Source organism: Ambystoma mexicanum, chromosome 1q (genome assembly GCF_040938575.1).
Source record: "Ambystoma mexicanum isolate Mex_15411 chromosome 1q, UKY_AmexF1_1, whole genome shotgun sequence".
Taxonomy (NCBI): Eukaryota; Metazoa; Chordata; class Amphibia; order Caudata; family Ambystomatidae; genus Ambystoma; species Ambystoma mexicanum.
The window spans coordinates 1,013,457,912-1,013,484,040 of NC_090922.1; the positions used below are offsets into that span (position 1 = coordinate 1,013,457,912).

General features: G+C 45.6%; 1 protein-coding gene across 1 annotated transcript in view; it reads right to left on the reverse strand.

Moving 5' to 3' along the window:
- LOC138559855 (calcium-activated chloride channel regulator 1-like) overlaps positions 1-26,129 on the reverse strand; it is a 603,377-nt gene that overhangs the window by 193,048 nt on the left and 384,200 nt on the right. The window contains exon 9 of the mRNA XM_069642742.1: positions 15,252-15,358. Coding sequence (XP_069498843.1) covers positions 15,252-15,358 — 107 coding nt within the window. The remainder of the gene's footprint in view (positions 1-15,251; positions 15,359-26,129) is intronic.

Genomic DNA, 26,129 nt, shown 5'->3' on the forward strand with positions numbered 1-26,129 from the left:
TACTGTTACACCGTTCCGTCGATGGTCGCTTTGGCAACAACGACGAGTGTGTATCATACAGTTACCCCACTCACATAACATGGCCGACTACTCTGGCTCCAACTAAGCAAGCAACGGTATAGCGGTTGCACGTTCTGTGTATCCGTACCGAAACGATCACGTGACTCTTTATAGTGCGACCAGGAAGTCAAGCAATTGCGTCGCTACTCCGCAGCATGGCGCTTCGTAAGTTCGTCTCTAGGAACTCATGCGTACTAAACTTTTTCTTCCCTTAAACCAACTTCTGATCCCTATTCCTTTTCTCTCATGTCATTATCTCATAGAAAGTCTCTCCGCCTTAGCCTACCAACTGATCCTCGTAACAGATCATTGTGTCCCATTACAGCACTCTGTTCCATTTCTGGGAAGTGAGTTTCCTGGGAGCTCCCATTAATCACTTTCCCTTTCGTCCTTACCCGTCTCCCATTGTGTATATTAATCTCTTGCTTCTATTTTCATTTTTGGGAAAGGTCTTCCTTCTTCCTTAGGCATAACAAACCTCTACCGGTCGGTGACCACCCCGAGAACTGCAATGTGCATTAATCTCCGTTTTTGGAGTAAGTCTAGTAGCTATTCGATCGTAACACTTACCCTTTTCATATAAAATCAATACTCACTTCTCCTGTCTTCTACTCAGGACTCACGCTCAGGACAAGCACGCCCACACCTGACTCCTCGATCGCAATCATCCAGGACACCGGAGGTCGACTGCAGAACAGATCCACTGCTGTGTTCCAGCAGGGTTTTTCTCCCCCGGAAGGTTTTCCCTGGGAATTGTGTTTTCTCCCATGCTGAGGGTTCTCATCGGCAGGGAGGGAATAGAGCTTCCCGGGAGACCTTCCCATTCGCCAGTGTTGCTGCCCTCGGAGAGTACCGGCTGCCCAGGTTAGTGGTTCCCACTACTTGTAAGCTTTGTTTCAAGTGTATCACCCTCGAGGCATAACACCACTCGTCCAACCTGCACCTGTGTTTACTCTCCCAACCAGGTTAACTCTTCTTATGTAGCCTCCAATACCTCCTCAAACTCCTTCTGTGTTTTGGTATCCTGTTGTGTAGTGCTGTTTGGAGTTGATCAATGTGGGCGTGGGGCATTGGCTAGCAGTGGTACATATGGTGAATTGGTGTACCCTGTGGCGGGGAAGACAGTGAGAGGATAGTGCCCTTTTCTAGGTGCGGCTTGTGATGCTACCTCTAGCGCTATTGGGGTTACCACATTTGAGGGGGAATACCTCCACATCGAGGCATATACCTGGCAGGATCCTCTACATCCTCCACCATTCTTCACATGTCTAAGATCTCTTTTCGCTTCTGCAATTGTTCACCCTTATACTTAGCGGTCAGGAACGTGCACAGGTGCTCTAATATCTCTTGATTATTAGTACTATGCTCCGGCCAGGGGCGGGGCATTCCCTCTTGAGTCTCTAGTAACCACTACTTGTGGTACTTCACTATCTTGTCCTTGTACAATGGCAACACACTATAAATATACTTCAGCTGTCAATCTGGGAAAGTGAATACCCTTCACTTGAATGACAGACGCAACTTGATGGCCGTAGGCAAACCGTTTTATGCACCGAATTATAGAAATATAGACTGCTATGCTTGACCAACAAGCGGCCATTTTAAACGTGGCAGAATCGCCATTTTGCTTGTTCATTGCTTTCTGTCTAAAACTGCTTTGTAGCTTGCAATTCTTGCGGTTTCTGCTTACTCTGCTCAACTGTTAACATTGTTGTCTGAATATGAAAAGGGCAAGGTCGCGGGACTGAGGAGTTCGTTGAAATCTCCTCATGAGTAGCCTAGAAAGGAATGCCCACGCTCCCTCTCTGTAGCCTTGAGGGAGAGCTGCAGGGCATTTAATCACTTCACAGCTGCCAGCCAGTCTCGTACGACGGTAGAATATGTTAGAATAAAACAGCTAAAGGCTTGAATTATGCTCTTCCTACGGCCCCCCTTCGCAAAACCCTTTAGAGCGTGTCGGCTCCCAGGACACGAATAGTACCTCATAGATAGCAAAGCATGGGATGTGGCTCTTCCCCCGTGTGCAGCTTGCTTCCAAGAACAGAACCACTGTGTTCTGTTCAACAACTAAGAGATGCCTCCGCACTTTCCATATTGCACGTTGTTACTAGAATAGACATCGAAAGTGTCATAATTGTCATACCCGTCGGAAATGTCCATCGTCATCCCGAGTTCAAAGAAACTTAATAAAGGAGGGTGCTAAACATGACATAGCTGATTGTATGATATGCATTTTGTATATATGTAACTGATGTACGTAACACGCTCTCTTGCGTCCCTCGAGGTCTAGGAAACTCACGTTGCGGGGCGTGAGACCAGAATTGGCCAATTGGGACTATTTTTGCTTGTAATAAACCCTAGCATTGGGAATTTGAACCACGTGTCTGGCGTATCTTTTCGTGTATGGTTATTGCCTTGTTTACCATAGCATGAGGGACCGTAGGGGCCCCTTTCAAGATGGAGCCCGAATAGGGACCCTCCCCCACTTGCCCCATCGTATACGTTGTAACAGAGTAAAGGCGGAAGAACGGCGAGGACGGGACGGTCGAGCCAGGATCAAGAGGTGTACGGGGCGCCCTGTAGAAGTGAGGAGAGATTCCTTCCGCAGATCTGCACACATCTGATCCCTGATCGACGTACCGGGCCAGAGGGCAAAGGAGGCGAGGGTCCCGAGGCGAGGCAGAAGTCAGAGAAGCGCAGACACGACGTTGGGAGAGGTTGCGTTAGGACAGGCGACTTGTTTTATCAGGTGAGTCATTCCCTGATTCAAATAAAAGCCTGATCTTTGGTAGAGTGTTGATTTTGCAAATTCAAACATCCAGGTAAAGGCTAGCTAACCAAAGGGGAAGGTTAAAGAAACATGCCTGGAGTACTGTCCACTTTAGCGGGGCTTTTCAGCTGCGGTAGACAGTCCTTGGAATATGGCCAAAGTGCACCGCCTGGGGGAACGCCGGCTTATGACATGTATGCAAAATATGGTGTGGGTGCGATAATATTTTGTGAAATTTGGCACAGGCAAACTAGAAAGCATCCCGACCATCAGTGGCCGATTAATGGTAGCTTTGAGATTGCGAGGATAGATAACCTAGAGAGGGTGCTGATTAGGAAAAAAGCGCGACCCGCAGCTTTTGAGACTGTCAAAGATTGGAGAAGGGAAGCAATGCTCCGACTTAGGAGTAGAGAGAAGCATGCGCGTAGGCACAAAACAAAGCTTGAGGTAGCAGAAGAAAAGGAGGAGGAGGAGTGGGCGATAAGTCTAAGGCGGGAAGGGAGACGTGACCAAATGAATATAGAAGGAATATACCAGCAGCGGGAACTACACATAGCAGACGAATTAATGGAACATTTGTTAACTAACACGGGTCGAGGCCCAAAACCAGAATCGAAACCAAACACGCCAGTAGTGACTGCGCAGGCCCAACCAGTAGCTCTCATACCCCCTCCCGTAGCACAAGCACTTCCCCTCACGCAAGCATTAACCCAAGCCCCACCCACAGCTCGAGCCCTCCCACAAGCGCAGACCGCAGACACACAATTTCCCAGCACCCAGGAAGGCCCTTCACAGATGCCACCTGTGTCACTTGTCCCATCCGCACCTCCCGCTCCAGAGACAGATTCAGCACCATCCGCCCCTCCCGAAGTCGAAATTAAGACCGGGGAGGTGAAAGGCAGGGCTGAAGGAACAGGATTTGGACGGGTAACTCGAAGCGCGATCAGCAAAGAAAGAAAGATTGAACTACAGCAAGAGGTAGAAGTGTACATAGAAGGAAACAACGGGACGGCAGCATTGGCCTCATTGTATGGGTACCGAAGAAGCAACGAGAGACAGGTAGTGTTGGAATGCATGGGGACATTTTTGGTGGGAGAATGGAAAAAGTTACTTGACAAATTACCACCACAACGATTGTTAGATTTGAACCAATTAGCATGTTGTAGAATAAAAGATGAAGAAGTAAAGGAACATGTGAATGGACTTTTTGATCTTAAAAATGAGTTGGATAATGAATATGCCGAAATGTTTGCTGCACCTGGATACAGGGGTTGGGATATTAGAAGAGAGGGGAGAGGGACGGTAGAATCATACATACAGCGGAGACATTCAATGTCATCTGTACAGAGGGGCGACGAGCTGAAAGTGTGCACACGAGAAGCGATAAAATGGGTGCCGAATCCTAGTATCCCAACAATGGTCATACATGACATATTTGACGAATATTCCATGCCAATGAAAAGAAAAGCACTGCAATCGATGGCTGAACATTTGATGGAGAAGGATATAAAAAATAATAAGGCCAGCCCACCTGAGATACTAGCGGTATACAAGAGAGCATTCGAGCGAAGTACAGGAGAAACGGGCTTATCACTGGACTAAGGAATACTATTGAACCTAAGAGAAGGGGGAGGGATCGTGAGTGGGGCATTTCCAATGAGAGAGGTTCCGCCCACGTTTGTACCAAAAGTAGAGATCCCTGCGACGGGTACAGTAGGAGCGCAGGTAACACCAGCCCATTTCACCGCCCAGTATGTGCATGTCCCCCTTTCCAGGCAAGAGGTGAATACTATAAAACAGACGATTCCCGATATACGAAAGAATCCAGCAGGTTTCTACAAGGAAGTAGAGTCAACCCTGAGATCAGCAGTGCTTACTATGAGCGATATAGATTTGATTTTCCCAGTCATTTTGCCAACAGATATATGGAAACAGATGAAGACGGTAGATGACGTGGGGGCTTTTGGCACCACATGGGCGGAGTTACTATTGGAGGACAAAAATAGAAAAGTAGGGGAAAATCCGGGAACCCACATGGCAGATCTACCAGAACGGATAATGCAGAGATTGAGGGAAATAATTCCAGAAAAAAGGATTCAGTGGGACAAATTAACTACATGTGTACAGGGCAAGGATGAGCCAGTAATGGATTATTTCAATAGATTTGAAGGAGTATTTACAGACTTCAGTGGACAGGATGTGGGCACAGAGTCGGGGAAAAGGCTATTTGTTGATAAAAATGTGAGGGGACTAATATCAGAAATTCAAGATATGTTAATGACGTCGGAAAGTTCCTGGGCATCAAAACCGGTGAGTGAGATATTACACATAGCCCAATATTACAAGAACAGGGTAAATGTGGCGAAAGAAAGAGAGGTGAAGGATAGAGTAAATTTAAAAACGAGGGTGTTACTGCAGTAGGTCATTGGATACAATAGAGGTAGAGGAAATGCACAAGGCAGGGGAAATTTGAATAATATGCATGGGGTGTCATTGGGAGTAATCAATGTGCGTACTGTAAGGAGGAAGGACACTGGCGAGCGAAAGGCCCGCACCTACAAAATAGAGGTGGGTTTGGTCAGAGAAGGCCTCATAGAGGACATCAGGGGTCAAACGGCCCAAGCAGAAATAGCATGCAGCAGGGATATACCAATGGAGGTACTCAAAACCAATCCTATGGTCAAAACCAAGTGCAACAGAACCAGGCATTGAACCAAAGTGTTTCGAACCAAAGTCAGGCGGGCAGGGCCAACAGAGAAATGATCAGAGTGGAGTACACCGACGGGGAAATGGGAATATTTTTGATACACAGCCAAACATGTATTATAGCAGCAGCGGTGACTACACATCGGACGATGTGTTATTTTCGCGATAGGACAGCCCACGGCAGGGGTCGGAACCGGTGTCTATTCCCGTGAATCAGAGAGGACCCTATGTAGAAATGAGAGTCGGGAATAAGGAGCACCGTTTCCTTGTAGATACAGGGGCACAGAAGTGCTCGATAGACCACCACTTGGTTTCGGAAATCTCACTGTCGGGGAAAAAGAATGTTTCTGTAGGGTTCGCAGGTACACCAGTAATTAACCCCATGTCCGAAGCTGTCCCAATTACAATAGGACCATTTACGGAACAGTGTCCATTTCTTTTGACAGAAAATTGTGGAGAAAATTTGCTAGGATTAAATTTGTTGAGAAAATTGGGGGCAGTCATACATTGTACGGCAGATGGGGTGTTCCTCACGATGTGGCCTCACGATGCACCGGTGACGGAATTTATGTCAAAAGCGTTACCAGAAGAGCTAAGTAGAGTACCAACCTGTCTGTGGGCAATGCATGGTAACGATGTAGGATGCTTGAAAATAGAGCCAGCAAAAATAACTTTGAAAGAAGGTGTCACACTACCACGAATTCCCCAGTATAAAATTTCTGTTGAAGGTGAGAAGGGATTAAAAAGCATTGTTACTGACCTGGTGAGATTGGGGGTGGTTGAAGAAATTGCAGGTAGCACGTGTAACAGCCCGATTCTTCCAGTTTACAAGAAAGGAGGCAATGAAGTACCCTATCGTTTCATAATTGATCTGCGCGCATTAAACTAAGTGGTAGACCCACAATTCCCTTTGGTCCCAGATGTCACAACGATACTGACAATGATACCGGCCACTGCAGAATACTTTAGTGTAGTTGATCTGAAGAACGTGTTCTTCAGCATTCTAGTGGATAAAAGCAGTAGATATCTGTTCGCGTTCACTCTAGGAGGTCGATCATTCACATTCACACGCATTCAACAAGGATACACAGAAAGCCCAAGCATTTACAGCAGAGCGCTAAAAGAGCAGCTAGACATGCTAGAATTACCCGAAGGTTGCGTACTCTTGCAGTACATAGATGACTTATTAATAGCTGCTGACACAAAAGAGATCTGCAAAGAAAGTACTATATTACTATTGACACACTTAGCGACCCATGGTCACAAGGCAAGTTTGAAGAAATTCCAGTATAATCAGAAAGAGGTGTCTTATTTGTGTTACCTACTTTCGAAAGAAGGGAGAAGATTAACACCAGAACGCATAGAAAGTATTCTAGTATGCCTATTCCAAAAACTCAAAAAGGAGTGAGAGCTGTAATAGGCATGGCCTCTTATTGTCGGCAATGGATCAGTAATTTTGCGTTGATTGTGAAGCCGATGATAAAGTTAACTAAAAAGGATGCAGTGATGCCTTTACAGTGGGATGAGGAATGTCAGAAAGCGTTTGAGCAATTGAAAGCTGCATTGTGTGCTGCGCCAGTTTTAGGCACTCCTAACTATAAAAAGATCCGGTATAATTTGCGGCCTCGACAGACAAAGTGATCCACAGATCTTTGGTGCTTTTCTTTTGCCTTTGGTTCCACTCACGGAGGGAGTAGGAGCCAGGGGCGTAGAGGAGAGAAGTGTGAGAGTTGTGCAAGTCGGACAATTCAAGACTCACGGCTCCTCGGTGCGCTTATAAAAGTACATGTGTCAGGAGCCAGAGCAGGACAAGCTGGACGCACATAAGTACTAAGGCTGATAGAGTACATGTGTCCTAAGCCAGAGCGGGACAAGCTGGATGCACATAGTACTCTATCAATAAAGAACTGCTCAGAAATCGTCTGAGCAGTGGGAGAAAGAACAACTAATCTTGCTTGGAGTGGATAGGTGATTTAGGCTGTGAAAGGGCTGGCAGAATTGAACTGTGACATTTTTCGTTGAACTTTTCTGGCATCGAGAACGAGAGACATTTGCGACGAACTTTGCCAGCAAGAAGAAGGACGATGAAGAACAAATCAAGACCGGTTTCAGCCTCCTCCTGCACCTCTGCTGAAAAGACGATAGATTTAGAGACTGTAAATTTAGGGGAAAAGCATGGTAAAAGGAATAAGGTACTGATTTGGACATTGGTCCTGTGTTTCCTAAGTATGGTAGTACCAACAATAACAGCTATTACACTATGGTTCCTGGAGTACGTGCACCCATTAGAAACACTTTTGCCAAAAGCAGCTACTGAAAGCCTGGTTCATGTAATCACTGGTACTTTGCCCCCAATGGAAGAAAGACATAGAGAAGGATACGGCAACAATACATTGTTGCTCATCATGAACATGACCCATGCGGTTTTAAAGAAAAAAGATTGCTGGGTGTGTGCCCATTTACCACAGCACGGTGGGAAAGGGATAGGCTGGTATGTACAACCGTTACATTGATTTATTCATGTGAAGTAACATTGAGTGAAATGTTCTTTGGGAAATGGAACAAGAGTAATAGGGGTCAGCTAGATGAGACCAATATGAATGAATTTGAGGAAGTGATCATGAGGCCTGTGGGTTGTTCCATATTCCACAAAGCTCACGTGTTTTCACTAGAACCCATGAGGAAGAATACACGAAAGATAACAAGACTAGATAGATTATATAGGCAAAATAGACCAACCCCGCCAGCAGAAAAAACATCAGTAATGACATTTCGAATGAGGGATGAATGGAATAAAGATGCTGTGCCCCCTGCCGATACAGTGGATCACAGCCCCAAAACTGCTCCCCTATGTTTACAGAAAAAGGGTTCCTATAAAGTAGGAACGTTTAGCAACTGCCTGAACACAGTGGTTTTAAAACACGAAATAGAACCTGTGTACGTAGGGGACCCTGTTTACTTTATATGTGGGGAAAAAGCATATCGATAGTTACCTAGGAACTGGGGAGGTACATGCTACCTAGGTCTACTGTTTCCGGAGTGTTCCTCTTGGAGACAGCAGAAGTAGCCAGACGAACAAAAGGTAGAACTCAAAGGAGTAGTGAGGATGAAATGATAGCAATGGATATAGCCAAATCATTTATACCATTCTTGTCCCAAATAGAAAATTCTTACAATATAAGAAAACTGTCTGGAATATTTAAAAAAACAATAGATTCAACAACGGATATATTATTGAATATGACGTTAGAAGAAAAAGGAATAAGACTAATGGCACTCCAAAACAGGATGGCTCTCGATATAATATTAGTTGATCGTGGGGGAGTTTGCAAACTCGTAAAAACTGCATGCTGTGTGTATATAGATGATTACTCACCTACGATATTTAAAGCAATCCGGAAATTACATGTCATAAGTTCCACACTCTCTACTGAAGAAGGGGGTTGGGGGATAGGATCCTGGTTTTGGGGATTATTGCGGTCTTGGGGATGGAAGTTAATTTCGATACTAATGATGGTACTTGGTATATTCATAACATGTTGCTGTTGCATACAATGCTTGCCAATAGTTTGCACTGAAATAACTGATGGATGTACTAAGGGATGTATGCACATGGTGTCGAGAGGAAAACAAACGCATGGCCAAAATAACAGAGACACTGATGAAACAAAAACAGTAAAACAATTCATGGCTATAGACATTAATGATGAAGATGGTTCAGACATAGATACCCCAGACTATCCTCATCGGAGGAGGATACAATGAATGAATAAGACGTTTGGCATACGGCCAAAAGGAAGGTTTGTCAATCTGGAAAAGTGAATACCCTTCACTTGAATGACAGACGTAACTTGATGGCCGTAGGCCAACCGTCTTGTGCACCGAATTATAGAAATATAGACTGTTATGTTTGACCAACAAGCGGCCATTTTAAACTTGGCAGAATTGACATTTTGCTTGTTAACCATTGCTCATTGCTTTCTGTCTAAAACCGCTTTGCAGCTTGCAATTCTTGCGGTTTCTGCTTACTCTGCTCAACTGTTAACATTGTTGTCTGAATATGAAAAGGGCAAGGTCGCGGGACTGAGGAGTTTGTTGAAAACTCCTCATGAGTAGCCTAGAAAGGAATGCCCACGCTCCCTCTCTGTAGCCTTGAGGGAGAGCTGCAGGGCATTTAGTCACTTCACAGCTGCCAGCCAGTCTTGTACGATGGTAGAATATGTTAGAATAAAACAGCTAAAGGCTTTACGGCCCCCCTTCGCAAAACCCTTTAGAGCTTGTCGGCTCCCAGGACACGAATAGTACCTCATAGATAGCAAAGCATGGAATGTTGCTCTTCCCCCGTGTGCAGCTTGCTTCCAAGAACAGAACCACCGTGTTCTGTTCAACAACTAAGAGATGCCTCCGCACTTTCCAAATTGCACGTTGTTACTAGAATAGACATCGAAAGTGTCATAATTGTCATACCCGTCGGAAATGTCCATCGTCATCCTGAGTTCAAAGAAACTTAATAAAGGAGGGTGTTAAACATGACATAGCTGATTGTATGATATGAATTTTGTATATATGTAACTGATGTACGTAACTCGCTCTCTTGCGTCCCTTGAGGTCTAGGAAACTCACGTTGCGGGGCGTGAGACCAGAATTGGCCAATTGGGACTATTTTTGCTTGCAATAAACCCTAGCATTGGGAATTTGAACCTCGTGTCTGGCGCACCTTTTCGTGTATGCTTATTGCCTTGTTTCAATAGCACGAGGGGACACCTAGGGGCCCCTTTCACAGCTGATTCATTTCTTCCATATTAATAATGGTATATTCGAAAGAAGCTTCTAATTGTATGTCGCACACAGTGTTATTACATCCACCAATACCAGTCCTCTGTTCCCACCTCCCGGTTTCCCTCAGTGCACACACTCCCTCCCCCTTCTTCACTCACTCCCACCCGTCTCACTCCAGACATCCACACTATTTTCACTGGCCCTCCCTTGGCCTCCACCAAGTTCACAATAACAATTCAATACAATAAAAAAAAATAAACTGAAACAACAAGCTAAAACAACAACCATTACTTTTCCTCTTTCCCCCACCCGGAATATATTGGACACATGAAGCCAAGCCCTCTGATTATACGGAGCTCCTACTCTTGTATTCTCCTTATCACATATAAAATGGAACCACTTTCTCCCCTTACTCGTAGAGGATTCCACACTCCTTTTTTCCTCCTTATAATCCCCTCAATAAAAATAATATAAAAATACAAAGACTGCCATGTGGCCTTTTCACACTCTTCTTTCACCCACATACACGCACTTCACTTCTCCACTCACTCTTACCCCTTTTGTTGTTGCTCACAAGAGGTGTTCTTACATTTGCGTGTTCACCCAAGCTCCTCCATCACAGACTGCCCACTGTGATGGAGTCCCACCAACGGACTGCACTCTCCTCCGAGCTGTGCCCCACTTTAAAGAGCACACAAGAATTCTATGAAAGTGGCTCCTGTACACCAATGCGTGATTCACACTTCAGACTGATCACTGTAGGTGGGCGTGGCCCTTCCAGAGATGCAGCCTGGAAGCCTCTGTCTTTGTGGAGGTTCACTGGGATCACGTTCGGGTCAGCAAAAATGTAGCGAAGCCCCTCAATGATCATAACAGAAAAAATACAACCCACTAGGAAAAAGGCTCAGCACATCCCTTGCAAGAAAAACAAAGTTTTACTTCTACCAAAAAAAAAATGCTCCAGCAAAGAATTGTGCTGCCACGGAACATTCTGGCAAAATCAGTAAAAGCAACACTTTATACAGGCATACAGCATCATCAGTGACGTAAATTACATACTGCGTGGTTGGTTAGTTGAGACCCTATGCAAAGGCTACCTGCCTATACAAAGGCTACCTGCTCCATACCTGCTCCATTGGCCCCAGCCCCTTTTGCCCATCTTCTTCCACATGGGTTTCTCCATTCACGTCATTAGGCGTAAAGCTACCATTGATTGGCAATTATGCGAAGAAAAACAATACACGCTCTATTTTTAACCTGATGTGCACCTGGTACTGCAGACACGGGCTAAGAGGATACTTTGAGGCCATTGCTTCTAATAAGTTATAGCTTGATTCCAGACATGTTGGGGGCCAACCAAAGTTCCGCACCCTCGTTCTAGCTATGTTATTTCATCCCTCCAGTCACCTGGGAGCACAAATCGCACCACTTATGGTGAAGACAGCTAATTCCTGTTTTCAGATATTTTTTGAGCGATTTGGGGTCTCGCAGTTTGATGGTTGGTGGTCTGGGATGAGCTGGTATCTTGGCATGCTGGTGGGTCTTAGGACAGGGGCTTTCACATGCTGTTACTTAGAACGGGGTCAGGGAGGGTCAGAGGGTCATGCCCTACTTCTTGTGGGATTGCTTTTCTCAATGAGCTCTCAACCCCCTTGTGGCGTTGCAGGGCGCATTCCTTCTGGGATATGAAATGTTGGCAACATGAGACAATGAAGGGTCTATTAATCTCTGCTGTTCTGGGTTTCTCACTGGTACCCAAGCTACAACCTATTTCCGCCTGCATGCACTCTATTTCAATATTTGTGACTGTGACCGGTGGCCCTGGCTTCAACGCAGAACCCGGCATCAATTTCAATATGGCTGCTTACTATTTAAGATGGTGTTTTGATTCCCCATGTATACTAGAGCAAGACAAGCACCCACCTCCCCCAAAGTATGGCTCCTACAGACACTCCCCCTGCCCCCTGTAACCTCCCCTTGCCCCTACGGCGCCTCCCAGGCGTCCGGTTCATGTGAAAGCCGTAGGATGGTTGGGGCAGGGTACGGAATCCCTCTTTCCCAACAATCGAGCAAATGTGAGTCTTGTACAAACATGAAGTACCAGAGTCTCGAATGTTGATATGATTTTGAAATGAAGCTGTTAGTGGCAGAGAGATGTGGGTTTGTGTTTTACCAGGGGGAGGGGGGGGTTGATACAAAGATCAATCATTGGAAGTCAGTGTTGCAAGGACCGGACTAGGGTCAACAGTGAAGGGGACATAGGATAGGACTGGAGGATTTAGAAGTGGTGTTGTTCCATTAATGTGGTACGTGTGTCTGCAGATTGATTGTGTGAGCAGTGGAAGGTGTTGAGAGAGGAAGATATGGGTCTGGTACTAGTGGGGAAGCATTAGTGAGAGTAAGGATGTGGTTTTAAAGGATCATGTTTGTAGAAATTAAATGTTTAGTTGTCATCTCTGCTAATTTGTATTCTTGTCGTTCTAATTTATTTTGGTGTGTTCAGTGAGACCAACACGAAGGAGTCTGATGTCCTATTTTTATGTCTGATGCATTGTATGAGGGATCAGGGTATTTTCATGTGAGGATGAAGACAATGGTTGTTTTGGGTTTATATATATGGACTGCAAAAAAATCAGTCATGCTATAAGACTATTTAATGATTAAGAAAAGAATAAATGAAGATTTGTAGAGAATTCATTTTATATTAATAAATGAAATAGTACAAGGGTTGAGGACGCATTTCTAATGTGTATCTTTAAATTGTAACAGAGTGAGGAACAATATGGTATAGGAAGGTTTTATGAGAGGCAATAGGAATTCTACAATCACAGGACTTAAAGCCAATGAACAACACTTTAAAAAAGTAATGAATAATAAAAAGTGTTTGGAGGACAGGAAGGCTGGAAACAGTAAAATTTGAAATATTTTAAAATGTAAAAGAAATTATCAGAATAAGAATTAACACATAAGGGCATGGCTGCCTCCAAACTCGAGTCCGTGTTCCCTGAATGGGGAAATACCGGGCCATTCCGACCTTGGAGGGCCTGGTATTTCCCCATTCAGGGAACCCAGACCCGGTACATCCCCATTCCCATTCGAGCCCCCATAGTGCTCAATGGGAATGGGGAGGGATCCAACAACGGGCCCATTAATAACGGGCCCGTTGTTAGTTCCCTTGTCTGCTAGCGGGACCCGCTAAGGGCACCTGGTTTTACCAGGCGCCCTTTGCGGGTCCCGCAAGCAGACTCGTAATAGGGCGGTAAGGGGTTAACGGCGCTGGCACCTTTACCAGCGCCATTAACCCCTTACTGCCCAACTCGTAATGACCCCCAATGAGACAGCATTAATATAAAGAAGGTATAAACTCAGGACAAGGGCTAACAAGGATGGCTAAAAATGAGAAAGTGTAGCATAAAATAACTACATACAGCATAAAACAACTAGTGCCAGCATAATTTGTCAGAAGAGTCCAACAGCAAAACAATGCAAAGCACATATTCTGATTACATGGAGGAGAACAGAAAACCACAGTGAGGCAATGTGATTTTTAGATGGAGGACAAACAATGAACAAGAGACACATGCATGTCTTTTTAGCGCAGAACACCAAACCAATGAGAGGTACACGTGAGTCTTCTGTTAAAGGAGAAAGGAGAGAGAGGATGCCTGTAGAAGCCGCCAATCATGTGTCAATCATGGTTCGTACCCTTAAAATATGATTTTAAGGGTACGAACCATGATTGACACATGCAGTTGAGTTTTAGGTGGAGAAGTACTATAAAGTACTAAGCGGTATATCTGATCTTTATTTGGAGGAAAGCATGAATCCACTGAGAGAGCAAATATCCATTGTGATAACCATCGTTGAAATTATATTTCCATTGTGTACTCAAAAATGCCACCCCTGTGTTCTCTGAGCTAAATAAAACATTTAATTACGTAGCTCCTTCTCACTCTTGCTGAAAACTGTTACATGCAATTACTTTTGTTATGCCTTGACTAAAATAAAAAGCTCCTTTTATAAAATCCCTGACACCCCTACTTATAATATGCTTTCACACACAACAACCTCCACTCTCTTGCCTCTCTCACCTCTTCCCAGTGACTGCTCAACAGCTCCAGAAGTAGGGAGGGGCCTTATAAAGCTATGGCAATTTGGCTTCCCAAACTCCTTCACTCAAATTAACACGTATGTACCACCCCGCTCCTTCTGGTGTAATATCAGTTTTTCTGAATACCTATGTATGTTACGATTTTGTGATGGTTCATCAACATCTGCATTGCCTTTTCTTGGCCATTGGCCCAAACCTTAGTATGCCTGCTTTTAGAGGTCGGTTAGCAAGATAATCACCTGTGGGGTATGCAGCTGTGCATAATAAATAACAAAGCTTATACGAATCCTGCAACAGTAAATTATTTTGTGAATCAGGTATACATCTTTTTTCATAATGTACACATTGTTAAGTTACTACATGTCTAGGAGTAAGGCCCCCTTGTGACATGAAACACTTTGTGGGTCATTATGCGTTTGCCGGTATCCTGCCAGTAATTCTGGTGGGATACCGGCAAACTGACCCTACTGTTACTGGTGCCTGATATCCCGGAATGTCTGGGATATTACAGGTGCCGGAAACAGCGGTAAATCACCATTCCATGTATAGGACTCCATGGAGGGGATTGCCAAAATGACTGTACTGGTGCTGGTAAATCCAATACCAGCTCTTGGAGGTAAATCAGTGCCCCCACTGGCAAGCTTGTGTTTTGCCAGTCTGGTAACATTTCTGGTTGTGGAATTAGCAGCAATTGTCCCAGACCGTTAAGCATGTAATGACCCCCTTTGGGAGTCAGGCCCTACGTACACAGTCCATATCAATGTGTTTTATCTGAAGGACATCTGTTGTAACCTATTCATAGACATTTATGTTTAAGAGTGATACCTGGACAGAGTGTTGGGAGCTATTTCCATTTCCGGATGACAGTCCACTAAAAGCATCAATTAATCCATTAGAGGTCAGGTTGTCTTTTGCTGAAAACATCAAGCCACCTGAAAAACATAAAGAACAGCTTTTCATCATCTATACAGAGCAAATACAAATGTATTCAGCAACAATTGTATAATGGATACGTTGAACATGATTTGCATTGTTTAATTTGTAAAGGTCAATATTTATTAGCACCCGAGGCAGGCAACCCAGCCAATCAGGTGGTCGGATTGCAGACTGAATCCCACGATCTAAGCCCACATGCTGAGCAACCTGAAGACTGCAGCCTGGCCTATAACTTTCGCGGGCCGGATTGGGTGTTATTGCTATAGTACCACACTGGATGGTTTTGTTTCAGTAGGGCAATGGAACTCAAAACAGAATGGTGCAAAATGTCTTGAAAAACGAATACACTTCTATAGGATTGCTCGTTGAAGAAAAGCATTTCCAAGCACTGTTGTGCGTCTGTCAGTGAATATACAACAAGCATTTAATTATGGAATAGTTGGTGAATGTATATAGTTGCGTAATCACGAAACACCCCCCCCCCCCCTGCAGATAAAAACAAAGGGGCTGATTAGATGGAAACTGATTTTATCAAAACGTAGCAATGTCCATTCACCATCTATGGAAATCAGCATGCTTAGATTACCCACTCACTCTGTTTAATGACATTGCACCATCTTCTGTACTTGGATTGGCATTTAAGCTATATTGGGCCCTTACCACAGTGCTTACCGACTGTGTTAGAAATGGCCTTATCCCCCAGGGCTAGTCTTGTTGACGTACGCGAATTTGTATTTCTCATGTATGAAAATAGTTTTAAATACAATCCAAACATTTTTTTATACAAAGATATGGTATAAATATGGTTAATGGTTGGGCTGCATCACAAGTTTGGAGCGAGGCTGTTGGAAGCAGCCATTGTGAGGTGCGGCTTGACAGCAGTCTGTAGCAGAGTCCGACTAGCAGGGTCCTTTCCTTAAACTGGCCTCCATGCTCACGGATGTATAAGCAGCGAGGTTGGGTCTCCTGTTTGACTCGTCCTTCCCTGCATATCAGACTATTGTGCGGGTGCACTTCGTGGCAATAACCGCTGAGGGGAGATGAGAGGAGCAGAGAAACCAGAGGAGTTAAAGCAGTGGTGCAACACCATTGAGCTGACCGGGCTTCAGCCACCCCAGCCCTCGAAATGTTGGGCTATAGCGGATGACCTGGCTGACCTTCAGAGCCGTGGCTGGACAGAACAGTTCACAGATGTTAAACGGAGCTTGAACTTCACTGTTAACAAGGCCCAGCAATTACTAACGTAAACCATTTAATTGATAGCACCTGCATTCATATGTATACATGTTTAGGCAATTGCAATTGAAAGTGGGTACTTGGATGCCAGGGGAGTGATTGGAAGGGTAGAGAGGGGACGGACAGGAGACTGCTTATTCTCACAGCAGTCCTTACGTGGGTACTTTCAGACTTAAAGGAGATAGTTAAGTGCTTGTAACATGGAAGCTACACCATGATAGTCTCATTATTTGTATTTGTATTTATAAAGCACTTTACACCAAAGCGCTTTACATGGAACAACAGTAATACATAAGAAGCGATGGGAAAACAAGTCATGATTTAAAAAAACAGGAACAATTAGTGGAACAATTTGCTGAGATCATATTAATGGACCAGGGTAGGGTGAAGCAGGTGAGGAAGTGGTAAGGAGATGTTAAGAGGGAGAGTGAAGGAGGTGGGATTTTAAGGAGGAGCGGAAGGATGAGTAAGAGGAGATGGAGTGGATAGGGGGAGGGACCAGGGTAGGGTGAAGTGGTGGAGAGATGTTAAATGGGAGAGTGAAGAAGGTGGGATTTTAAGGAGGAGCGGAAGGATGAGTAAGAGGTGATGGAGCGGATAGGGAGAGGGAGAGAGTTCCAGTGGGGCAGGGCAAGGAGCTGGAAGGAGCGGAAGGGGGAAGGGGCACAAGGAGGTGGTGGAACAGTGAGTAGGAAGTGAACAGCAGAGCGTAGGGGACGGGAGGGAGAGTAGAATGAGCGGAGGGAGGAGAGGTAGAGAGGGGCAAGATCATGAAGGGATTTGAAGACGAGACAGAGGAAGTTTAATTTGAGTTGGGAGTGGATGGAAAGCCAGTCAAGTGAGGAGAGTGAAGAGGAGATGAAGTCATGAGGAGAGAGGGAGCAAAGGGTACGGATAGCAGAGTGGTAGAGGGATTTAAGGGCGCCAAGATGTGAGGCGGGAAGGCCAAAGACAAGAGATGAACAGTAGAAGAGACAAGAAAAGATGAGGGAGGATATAAGGAGTTTGGTGGTGTGGAAGGTGAGGGAAGAGCATATTTTGCAGACGTTGTACAGATGGAAGCGACAAGAGCGGGAGGTAAGAGAGATATGGTGAGTAAAGGATAGGTTTGAGTCAAAGTGGAGGCCGGGATTGCGGGTAGAGGCAGAGATGGGGAGTTAGGTGGGGGAAAGAGGATTCAAGAAGGGATGAAGGGGGAAGGAAGGGTGGAGGCAGGAAAGAATAGAACTTCAGTTTTGTTGGTATTTAGAGTGGGAAAGTGGGAGGACATCCAGGATTTGATAGCTGTGAGACAGGAAGAGAGTTTGAGGTGGTTGTCGGGAGTGAAGGAAGAGAAAGAGAGGACGATTTGGGTATCATCAGCGTAGAAGTGGTGAGAAATACCAAAGGAGGAGATTAGCTGGGCTAGGAAGGAAGTGTATAGCGAGAAGAGAAAAGGGCCGAGCACAGAGCCTTGAGGGATGCTGAAGTCAAGGGAGTGGGCTGGGGAGGTGTGGCCACCCCAAGAGATGGCGAAGGAGCGGTTGGATAGATAGGAGGAGGACCAGTTGAGGACTGAGCCTTTGATACCAAAGGAGGAAAGAGTGGTTAGGAGTAAGGGGTGATCAACAGTACCGAAGGCGGCTGGAAGGTCAAGGAGAATGAGAACGGAGTGTTTGGAGTAGCGAGCGGAGAGTAGAGAGTTAAGAACAGAGGTGAGAGCTGTTTGAGTGGAGTGTTTGGGGCGAAACCCAGACTGAGTGGGGGGAGGAGAGAGAGGTTGGAAACAAATGCCGAGTTGGGAGTAAACAAGGCATTCTAAAAGCTTAGAGGGGAAGGGTAAGAGGGAGATGGGGCAAAAGTTGGAGGCTAAGAGGGAGTTAGCAGAGTTTTGTTTTTTTAAGATAGGGATGATGGTGGCATGTTTGAAGGCTGAAAGAAAGGTAGAGATAGTGAGACAGGTGTTGAAGAAGGAGGTTAGGTAAGGAATGAGGAGGGGTAGATTTTGGGAATCAGAGGGGTGGGGAGAGAGACAGAGGGGGCAGCAGTAGGGTGAGTTTTGGACAGGAGGAGGGAAACATCAGAGTGAGAAACTGGAGTGAAGTTGGTCATGAAGGAGGATGTGGTAGTGGGAAAAGGGGAAGGGGGAGAGTAAGATGGAGAGCGTAGAATGTTTTGGAGTAAGGTATGGATCTTAGAGGAGAAGAAGTACGCAAAGTCAAAGCGTGAGAGAGGAGAGGCAACGGAGTGGTCAGGGGTAGGGGGAGAGAGAAGGCAAGTGAAGGTTTGGAAGATATGGCGGGAGTCGAAAGATTGAGAGTGGAGGAGGTTAGAGAAGTAGGAACGTTTGGCTGAGCTGATACAGGTGTCTTAGAGGGAATGGTAGGAGAAGTAGGAGCCTTGGTTGGATGGTGAGGGATGTTTAAGCCAACGTCTTTCAAGACGTCGAAGAAGGTGGTGCATGGACAGAATGTCGGAGGAAAGGCAGGGTTGGGCGGGTTTATGTGAGGGGTACAAGGGTGTAAGTGGGTATAGTTGGTCAAGGCTGGAGGAGAGGGAAGAGGAAAGAGTGGATAAGCATTGTTTGCAGAGAGAGAAGAAAAGTGAGTGAGAGGGGGAAGAGAGGAGGTGCAGGTGTTATAGAAGTGAGGGGGGTTGAAGTTGAGGAGGCCACAACGGGAAAAGGAGATGGAGGAAGGGGGCAGAGGGAGAGGGGGTGGTCAATGTCATCATTGAAGGAAGCGAGGGGGCCAAGTGGGTGGTAGATGATGAAGAGGGGGATGGCATGGGGGAAAGTGAACATTTTATACAAGTATTCGAAAGAGGGGAAGTCTAGGCGAGGTGATGGACAGGGGGTTGATAGACATTTGGGATGAAAGAGAAGACCAATGCCGCCTCTGCAGCCTGAAGAGCAGGGGACATGAGTAAAGGAAGAGGAGGAGGTAGTGAGTGAAGCAGGTACGGTTGAATTGAAGGGGGAATCCAGGTTTCAGTGATGCATAGAAAATGAAGGTTTAACTGTAGAAACAGGTCCAGAACAGCAGTAGTCTTGTTGCAGAGGGATCTTGAATTCCAAAGGGGCGATCTCAATGACACTGGAGGTTTCCACGATTGGAGGATAGATGAGATTGGGGCGGTGAGTTGGGGTAGAAGGGCATTGCATTGATCGGGGGTGGGGATGGGAGGGGAGGTTAAGGGTGGAGATGGTCATAATGATGAGGCAGGGGGTTTTGAGGAGAAGCCAGGAGAAGGGGAGAGGGGTGGGACTGGAGAGTTGAGAGGAGAGGTGGTGGGGGTTGCGCATACCTAATAGAGCAATGGGAGCAGTTAAAGGTGTCACGTGAGTGATGGAAGTAGATGCAAGGTTGACAAGGAGATAGTATGGGTAGGAGAGGGGAATGAGGAGCTGAGTGCTGTTTGGTCACTGAAATGTGTCAGAGGGCAGGGGGGAAGAGTGGGGAGAATTGGGTTATGGGGCCTGGTAGGACCAGTCAGGAGGTTGTAGAAGAGGTTCTAGCAGAGATTGTTGCAGTAGTAGGTGCCAAGTTGTAGGTGCAGTAGGAGATAGCCATGGCAGATGGTACGATGATCAGAGACCAGTAGGGCCAGGCTGGTGAAGGTTGATGAGGTGGCCGTGGACTAAAATGTGAAGGTTGCAGATCAGCCAATGGTGGTTGATAAGGAGCAAGCAGGAGATAGCCAGTAGTCAGGGGTAAGCCACAATGGGTTGTAGTTAGTGGGAGGACATTCAGCAGGTTATGTTGGTGCAGACAGGATTGAGCGATGATAGATGGCGCAGTGGGTTGGCAGCTAAACTCTTAGAGGGTTCCAGCCAGCAGCAGCAAGGTGGGGGTGATTGGAGGGCCAAACAGTAATTCCAGGCTGTGAAAGAGACTGTAATTCCAGGCTGTGAAAGAGGTGTGAGGAGGTGCTCCCCACAGTGGGAATATGGCAGCTCCTCCCTACGTAGGTACTTGCATAAAGAAGTTAGAATGCATAAAGAAGTTTGATTCCCCCAAACAAACACGTTTTCCCCTCCCCCACCATCTATGAAGTTAGCGCCTCCCCCAAAATGTGAAGGGCTACCAACCTCTGAAATGTAGGTTTTGTTTCGCCGCTAAGGTGAAGTGAAGTTTTGCTGACCTTTTTGCTGAACTTTTTCTATGCTGAATTAATATTATTTATTTGTTTGCACATTGCCTAAAATAGGCCTTGCCTCCTGAGCAATACTTGTGTGTTTCTCTTTGGGCCATTAAGACGTATTAGGATTCACATGTGAGTGGGAATGCTACGCGGAGCGCTGGTCGGGGTGTCCACTCTCAGCTGCTGAGGGACACTGTGCGCTTAAAATTTCACTCTTAATGTATATAATTCATTGAATTTTCTGACCTACTCTGCTTATTGCGGGGGGTCACCTTGGTTAATCTGGTTATGCTGCCCCATTATCACCATTACCTGCTGCTGAGGTAGTTGACAGCTTTCTACCTTCCCCTGCGCTTCTGCATCCAGCATTTTCACTACCAACTTTATCGTCACCACTCAACTAACTGGTCAAGATGGGTGTCCATTCATCCATAAGGGGGAAAAGCACAAGCACTATGAGGACGAGGAAGATTAAACCTGCTGAGACCTTGGAAACAAGAAGGCTTAAACAGTCCTCCACTAAGTGGGCTCTTAGATGTCAGAATGTACCTACTGTCGCTCTCAGCACTCAATCTGATTTAAACTAGCCCTCTGTAGAGACCTTCATGGCCAAAGGAGTCCTCATTGCCCCTTCTGGTATTATCTTTGACAAATGTCGAGGGAGCAGACTCTAAGACTCCCACACTAAGTATAGTCCCAGTGGTGGCAGCTTTATCAATCTCTAACGCTATTGGAGTAAGTAGTCCCCCTGAAGACGAACCTCTTACTGTAAGTTTCTCTGACTGTTTTCATCCTCCTTTTAGTGCTCCTAGACCATCTTCATTACAGTTACCAGCACTGGCACCAGTATCACATGGTAAAATCTGTAAAACAATTACAATCCAGGGGTTCAATGAGCCCTCTGGCAGATCATTGCTGGAATTTCTGGAACGTTATGATGTTAAGAGCACAGGGCCTAAGACAGTGCTGGTAATGTTAGATATGTGCCCACTGAACCCTCCAGCGCCGGTGACCTCACTTTTTTCCCTAATGGCAGCACATGCCAGAGCCAGTGTTAATTAAGCATTTGAACAGGCAACACAGCACTATTAAGTCAAGAGTAAAGTTGGCGCATCAACATCTGACTGGATAACTACCAATGCCAGAAATATCAGCGATAATCATGGATGATGCTACTAAATGGCTCTGGAGTACTAACCCACCGGTTCTAGAGGAAGCAACCCCATGCCAGTTCATACATGTGAGCCCTAGAACATCCAGAGCGGAGACTATTGGTGCCCCTCTGGGCTCCATATAATGGCCTCCTTTCATTCTTTAGCCTCTTCAGTAATATCAGAATATTGGGGACAGATGGTTGTCAACAATTCTAAAGTGGCTGTGATGGCACACCTTACTTATTTGGACACGAGGCCGGCTGAAGTCCTGGATTTCCTCTTATCCCTGATGGATTCTAACGGTGCAAAATCGGAAGGGCCCTCACTTCTGAATACAATCCTTGGCATCATTGAGAAACTGCTTCCTCACCATACTACTTGTGCAGTCTCCCACTGCCTTTGCCCTGATATCACACACCCACCACTTAGGCTGGATGCAGCTCAATGCAATCTGAATAACTCCACTGGATACAAAATGGGGCTTACGGAGCTAAATACGCCAGCCCAGCTGGGTACTATCTGTGCTTTAACCGCCTCTAATAGTGATGCCTTGCAAGCTCCCCTGATTGTGTATACGCTTGTTTGTACATTTGCTCCTGATAGTATCCCTCAATATTCTGTGACCAACACAATATTAAAGAATGAGAGGAAGAAGAGGGGACGAGTAATGTTGAATGCTCAACTGAATCAGAAGGAGCAGTCTAGTGTTTGGAGGAAGCTGATTGGTTCCAAGCAACTCCCTTCCTGCAAGAGGGAGTTTAAAGATGAAACAGCTGAAGGTAAGAGAGTTGCAACCCATTAGTTACTGGTGGGGAAGCCAAGATGAGAAGCCCACAGATGAACGGGGACACAGTGAGAGAAGAGGGACTGCAGGAGCTGGTTTGTGGTGCTGGTATTGTAGCAGGAAGAGAAGAGAACCCTTCCCGGTGAGTGTTGGGACCTGGGAAGCAGCGCCTACACCACCCAATCAAGGAGAAGGGCTCAGGAGTGAGGTGGGAGCCTTGAAGGACATGGAAGCTGACAGACAAAGCGGGTAAGCCTGTGAAGTGGGGGCGGGATGCCAGCGGGCTTCCGTGTGTTTGCTGCAAGAGGTCTGAAGAACACCAGAAACAGCCAGTGAGCCCTGGGAAGGGAGGCTGGGTAACAGGGGCACTTTGGCAGCACCACCAAGTACCGATAAGTGCCAGGTACAAGAGGCGGGTAACCCCAAGCAAGGATGTTGGGTCACTGAGACAATTAACATTTAACAAAGAAAGTGAATGAAAGATTGTTCGAGACCCAACACTTTGACAAAGGTAATACAGAATATTGGAACTGTGTGAGTATGAGAAATATCAGAATAAAGAGAGAACCTGCCAGGATAGTATACCAGGTATTTGGACATTTGAAAAAGGTGTTTTGAGACCCGATGTTTTGGTGAAAATAATACTGAATATTAGAACTGTGGGAATACAAGAAATACAGGAATAAAAAGAGAGCCTGGCAGGAGAGTATACCAGGTGTCTGGAGAGTCTGGGACTCTCACCCAAATTGTGTAAAGGAGCAACATGAGAGAGCTTAGCAGGACAGTATACCAGGTGTCTTGCAAGTTTGGGACCCAGACCCAAATGGTGTTACTTTGAAAAAAGAATCCCATGGAAGAGTTATGCCTCTGGGGTTTTGAATTGCAGTGTTTGTTGAAAAGACTTCGGGAAATACCTCCTAGATTAGGGACAGTGAGGCATTATCCAACCCCTTAATTGTTTGATAACATTCTTTAACCAATACCATGAGTCCTCTGTGTCTGCGTCTCATTCCTGGTTCCTCACAATGGTTTGAAGTATTGGCTCCTAATCTTGATCTTCGATGACCTGTCCTTAAGGGGTTTGATCATCAAGATGTGTATATGGACTACTTACCTATAATGGATGTACCACCAGCAGTGCTTCATTGCTTGTTATGAGAAAGAGAAAATGTGTTGTACCATCCAAATAGGCTTGAGTACAGTTTTGAGCTGTGTGAATCACACACCTCTGATACAGTGATAAGCCCTCTACATGCCAGCATCCTGCGTCTCTAAATCTGCTACCATGGAATGTTGCAGGGCTCAGAGCTTAGTTGTTCGATGGGGAGTTGTTGTCTTTTATTAGGTAATTTGACATTATGTGTCTACAGGAATCCTTTTTCTCTCTTTCTTTCTTTCTTTCTCTCTTTCTTTCTTTCTTTCTTTCTTTCTTTCTTTCTTTCTTTCTTTCTTTCTTCCTTCAGACACTCACTGCCTACATATTGAGACAGTGCTATAATGTTATGGGAAGAGCTGCGTGTTCCATAAAACTCCATACATACATACATACATACATACATACATACAAACCTTCCAAGGGGCTTCACTCTGAATACTCATAGCATCTTCAAAACCATCCCTTTTTCTGAAAGGTCAACAGGTATAACATTATCCTTCAAATAGCAATCATTATTGTGATTAATGGAGGCATATTCATCAGCTACTTGTTGCACCCAGGGCCGAGGGGGACTAGCACAACTTCAACACTGACACGTCTGGGTAGAGAATTTGAAAGGAAGGAAGCCCTGGTGAGAATGTTTCCATCTATCTGAGAAAAGGACAGAGTGACAAGGTGGACACCCAAGGTCTTACCCTCTCAGCGCAGGCCCCCTTCACATGGTCTACTGCTCCACAAGTCATACAGATACCAAATGGTTTGTAGTAGGAAGATTTATGCCGAGCAGACTCTTAACACGATCACTTTTGCAACTAACCAACCTTATTCTTTTTGCAGGCCTTATGGAGTGGGTGTTTCACACTCTTAAAACTACTAACGTTATTTCTATGCGTCTTTCCCAGCTCATACCTCTAGGTGGCTTCGTTGACCTTGTGGGACACCCTATGGTGGTTAGCAGCTATTGGCAGCGCCATAGGCATAGATCAGTGGAGTCAGTCACGCCTTGTACCTGTTAGTTTAGCCAAATCAGTTTCCTGGTGAGCTTGTCTAACTGGAACTTCCTGTCTTTCCCCTTCTCATCTCTGTCTGTCTTTCCCAATCGTTTTTGCATTACGTTGTGGGAACTTACATTTAGTGTAAGGGTGCAGAAGAAGAATTCTGACACAAAAGTGGCCTGTTTGGGGCTAAAGACTTAAAAAAAAAATAATGAAGCAAGAGAAAATGTCCTTTCCCAATTCCTAAGAGGTATTTCCCTGCCTCAACTAAAGATCTTTGTTAAAGTAAAAGTGTCACCATCCTGTGTCAAGAAAACCTTACTTCTATCCTTTACACTATAAACTAAAAAAATAAAACAGTACTGTTCTGGTCCCAGGAGAATGCCTCACTTCTCCTGGGCTATGGTCAAAGTTCCAAACAATGTTTGCTTGGTGTGCCAGGAGAATGTCTCCCTTCTCCTGACATTCAGCCACAAATAGCCTGGGGGAATGACTATCTTCACCAGGTCAAAAAGTTCCAAACTATGTTTACATCGTAAGCCAGGAGAATGCCTCCCTTCTCTTGGCATTCAGTCTCAAATAGCCTGGGGGAATGAATCCCTTCCACAGGCCTGTTGGACTTTCTTCCCGATCTGAGTTACCAGGAGAATGACTCCCTTCTCCTCGTAATCATAAAATTATTTCTTATATCCAGGAGGAATGACTCCTCTCCTCTGGTCATCTCTTCATTAGGTTTCACATCTACAACACTGAACTCTGAGTGTTTAGGACAGTCTGCGATCCTGGCTTCTCTTGTTCTTTGATTCAGCCCACTTGGTTCCCTGCCAAGTACTGTCACAAGGAAGATGACTTGTATCACTCTCTTGGTTCGGGTCCCTGAACTTTGTTTCTCTCCCGTTCTATGTATTTCCCCGTGGCTGCCTCGGTTGTCAAGTACTGGCCCTAGGGGTATAGTCCAGCTGATTATATCTGTTCAGGGTTTTTGCCTCCTATACCTTCCAGCCCCTACCAGTCTCTGTGCCTCTCCCATTACATTGCCTTTTGCTGGATAAGTTGCCATTTCTTCCTAGGGTCCCTCTTCTACTCTGTATGCTGCGCAGGCATCTCTGTGTCTCAGTGCCTTCACCTTGTGTATCTCCTACCTGGCCCTTGGACCAACGGTATGGATGCTTCCTCTTGCATTCACATCACCGTCTGCCAGCCTCCCGTTAGCATCTGGATGCTATTCGAGAAAGGAGTCCTGTTGGCCTCTCAGAATGCTCCCGGCTCCTTCCCCGTTCTTCCAGGGCTTCAGTCTCTTTTCCTGGTTGGCTGTGTCTC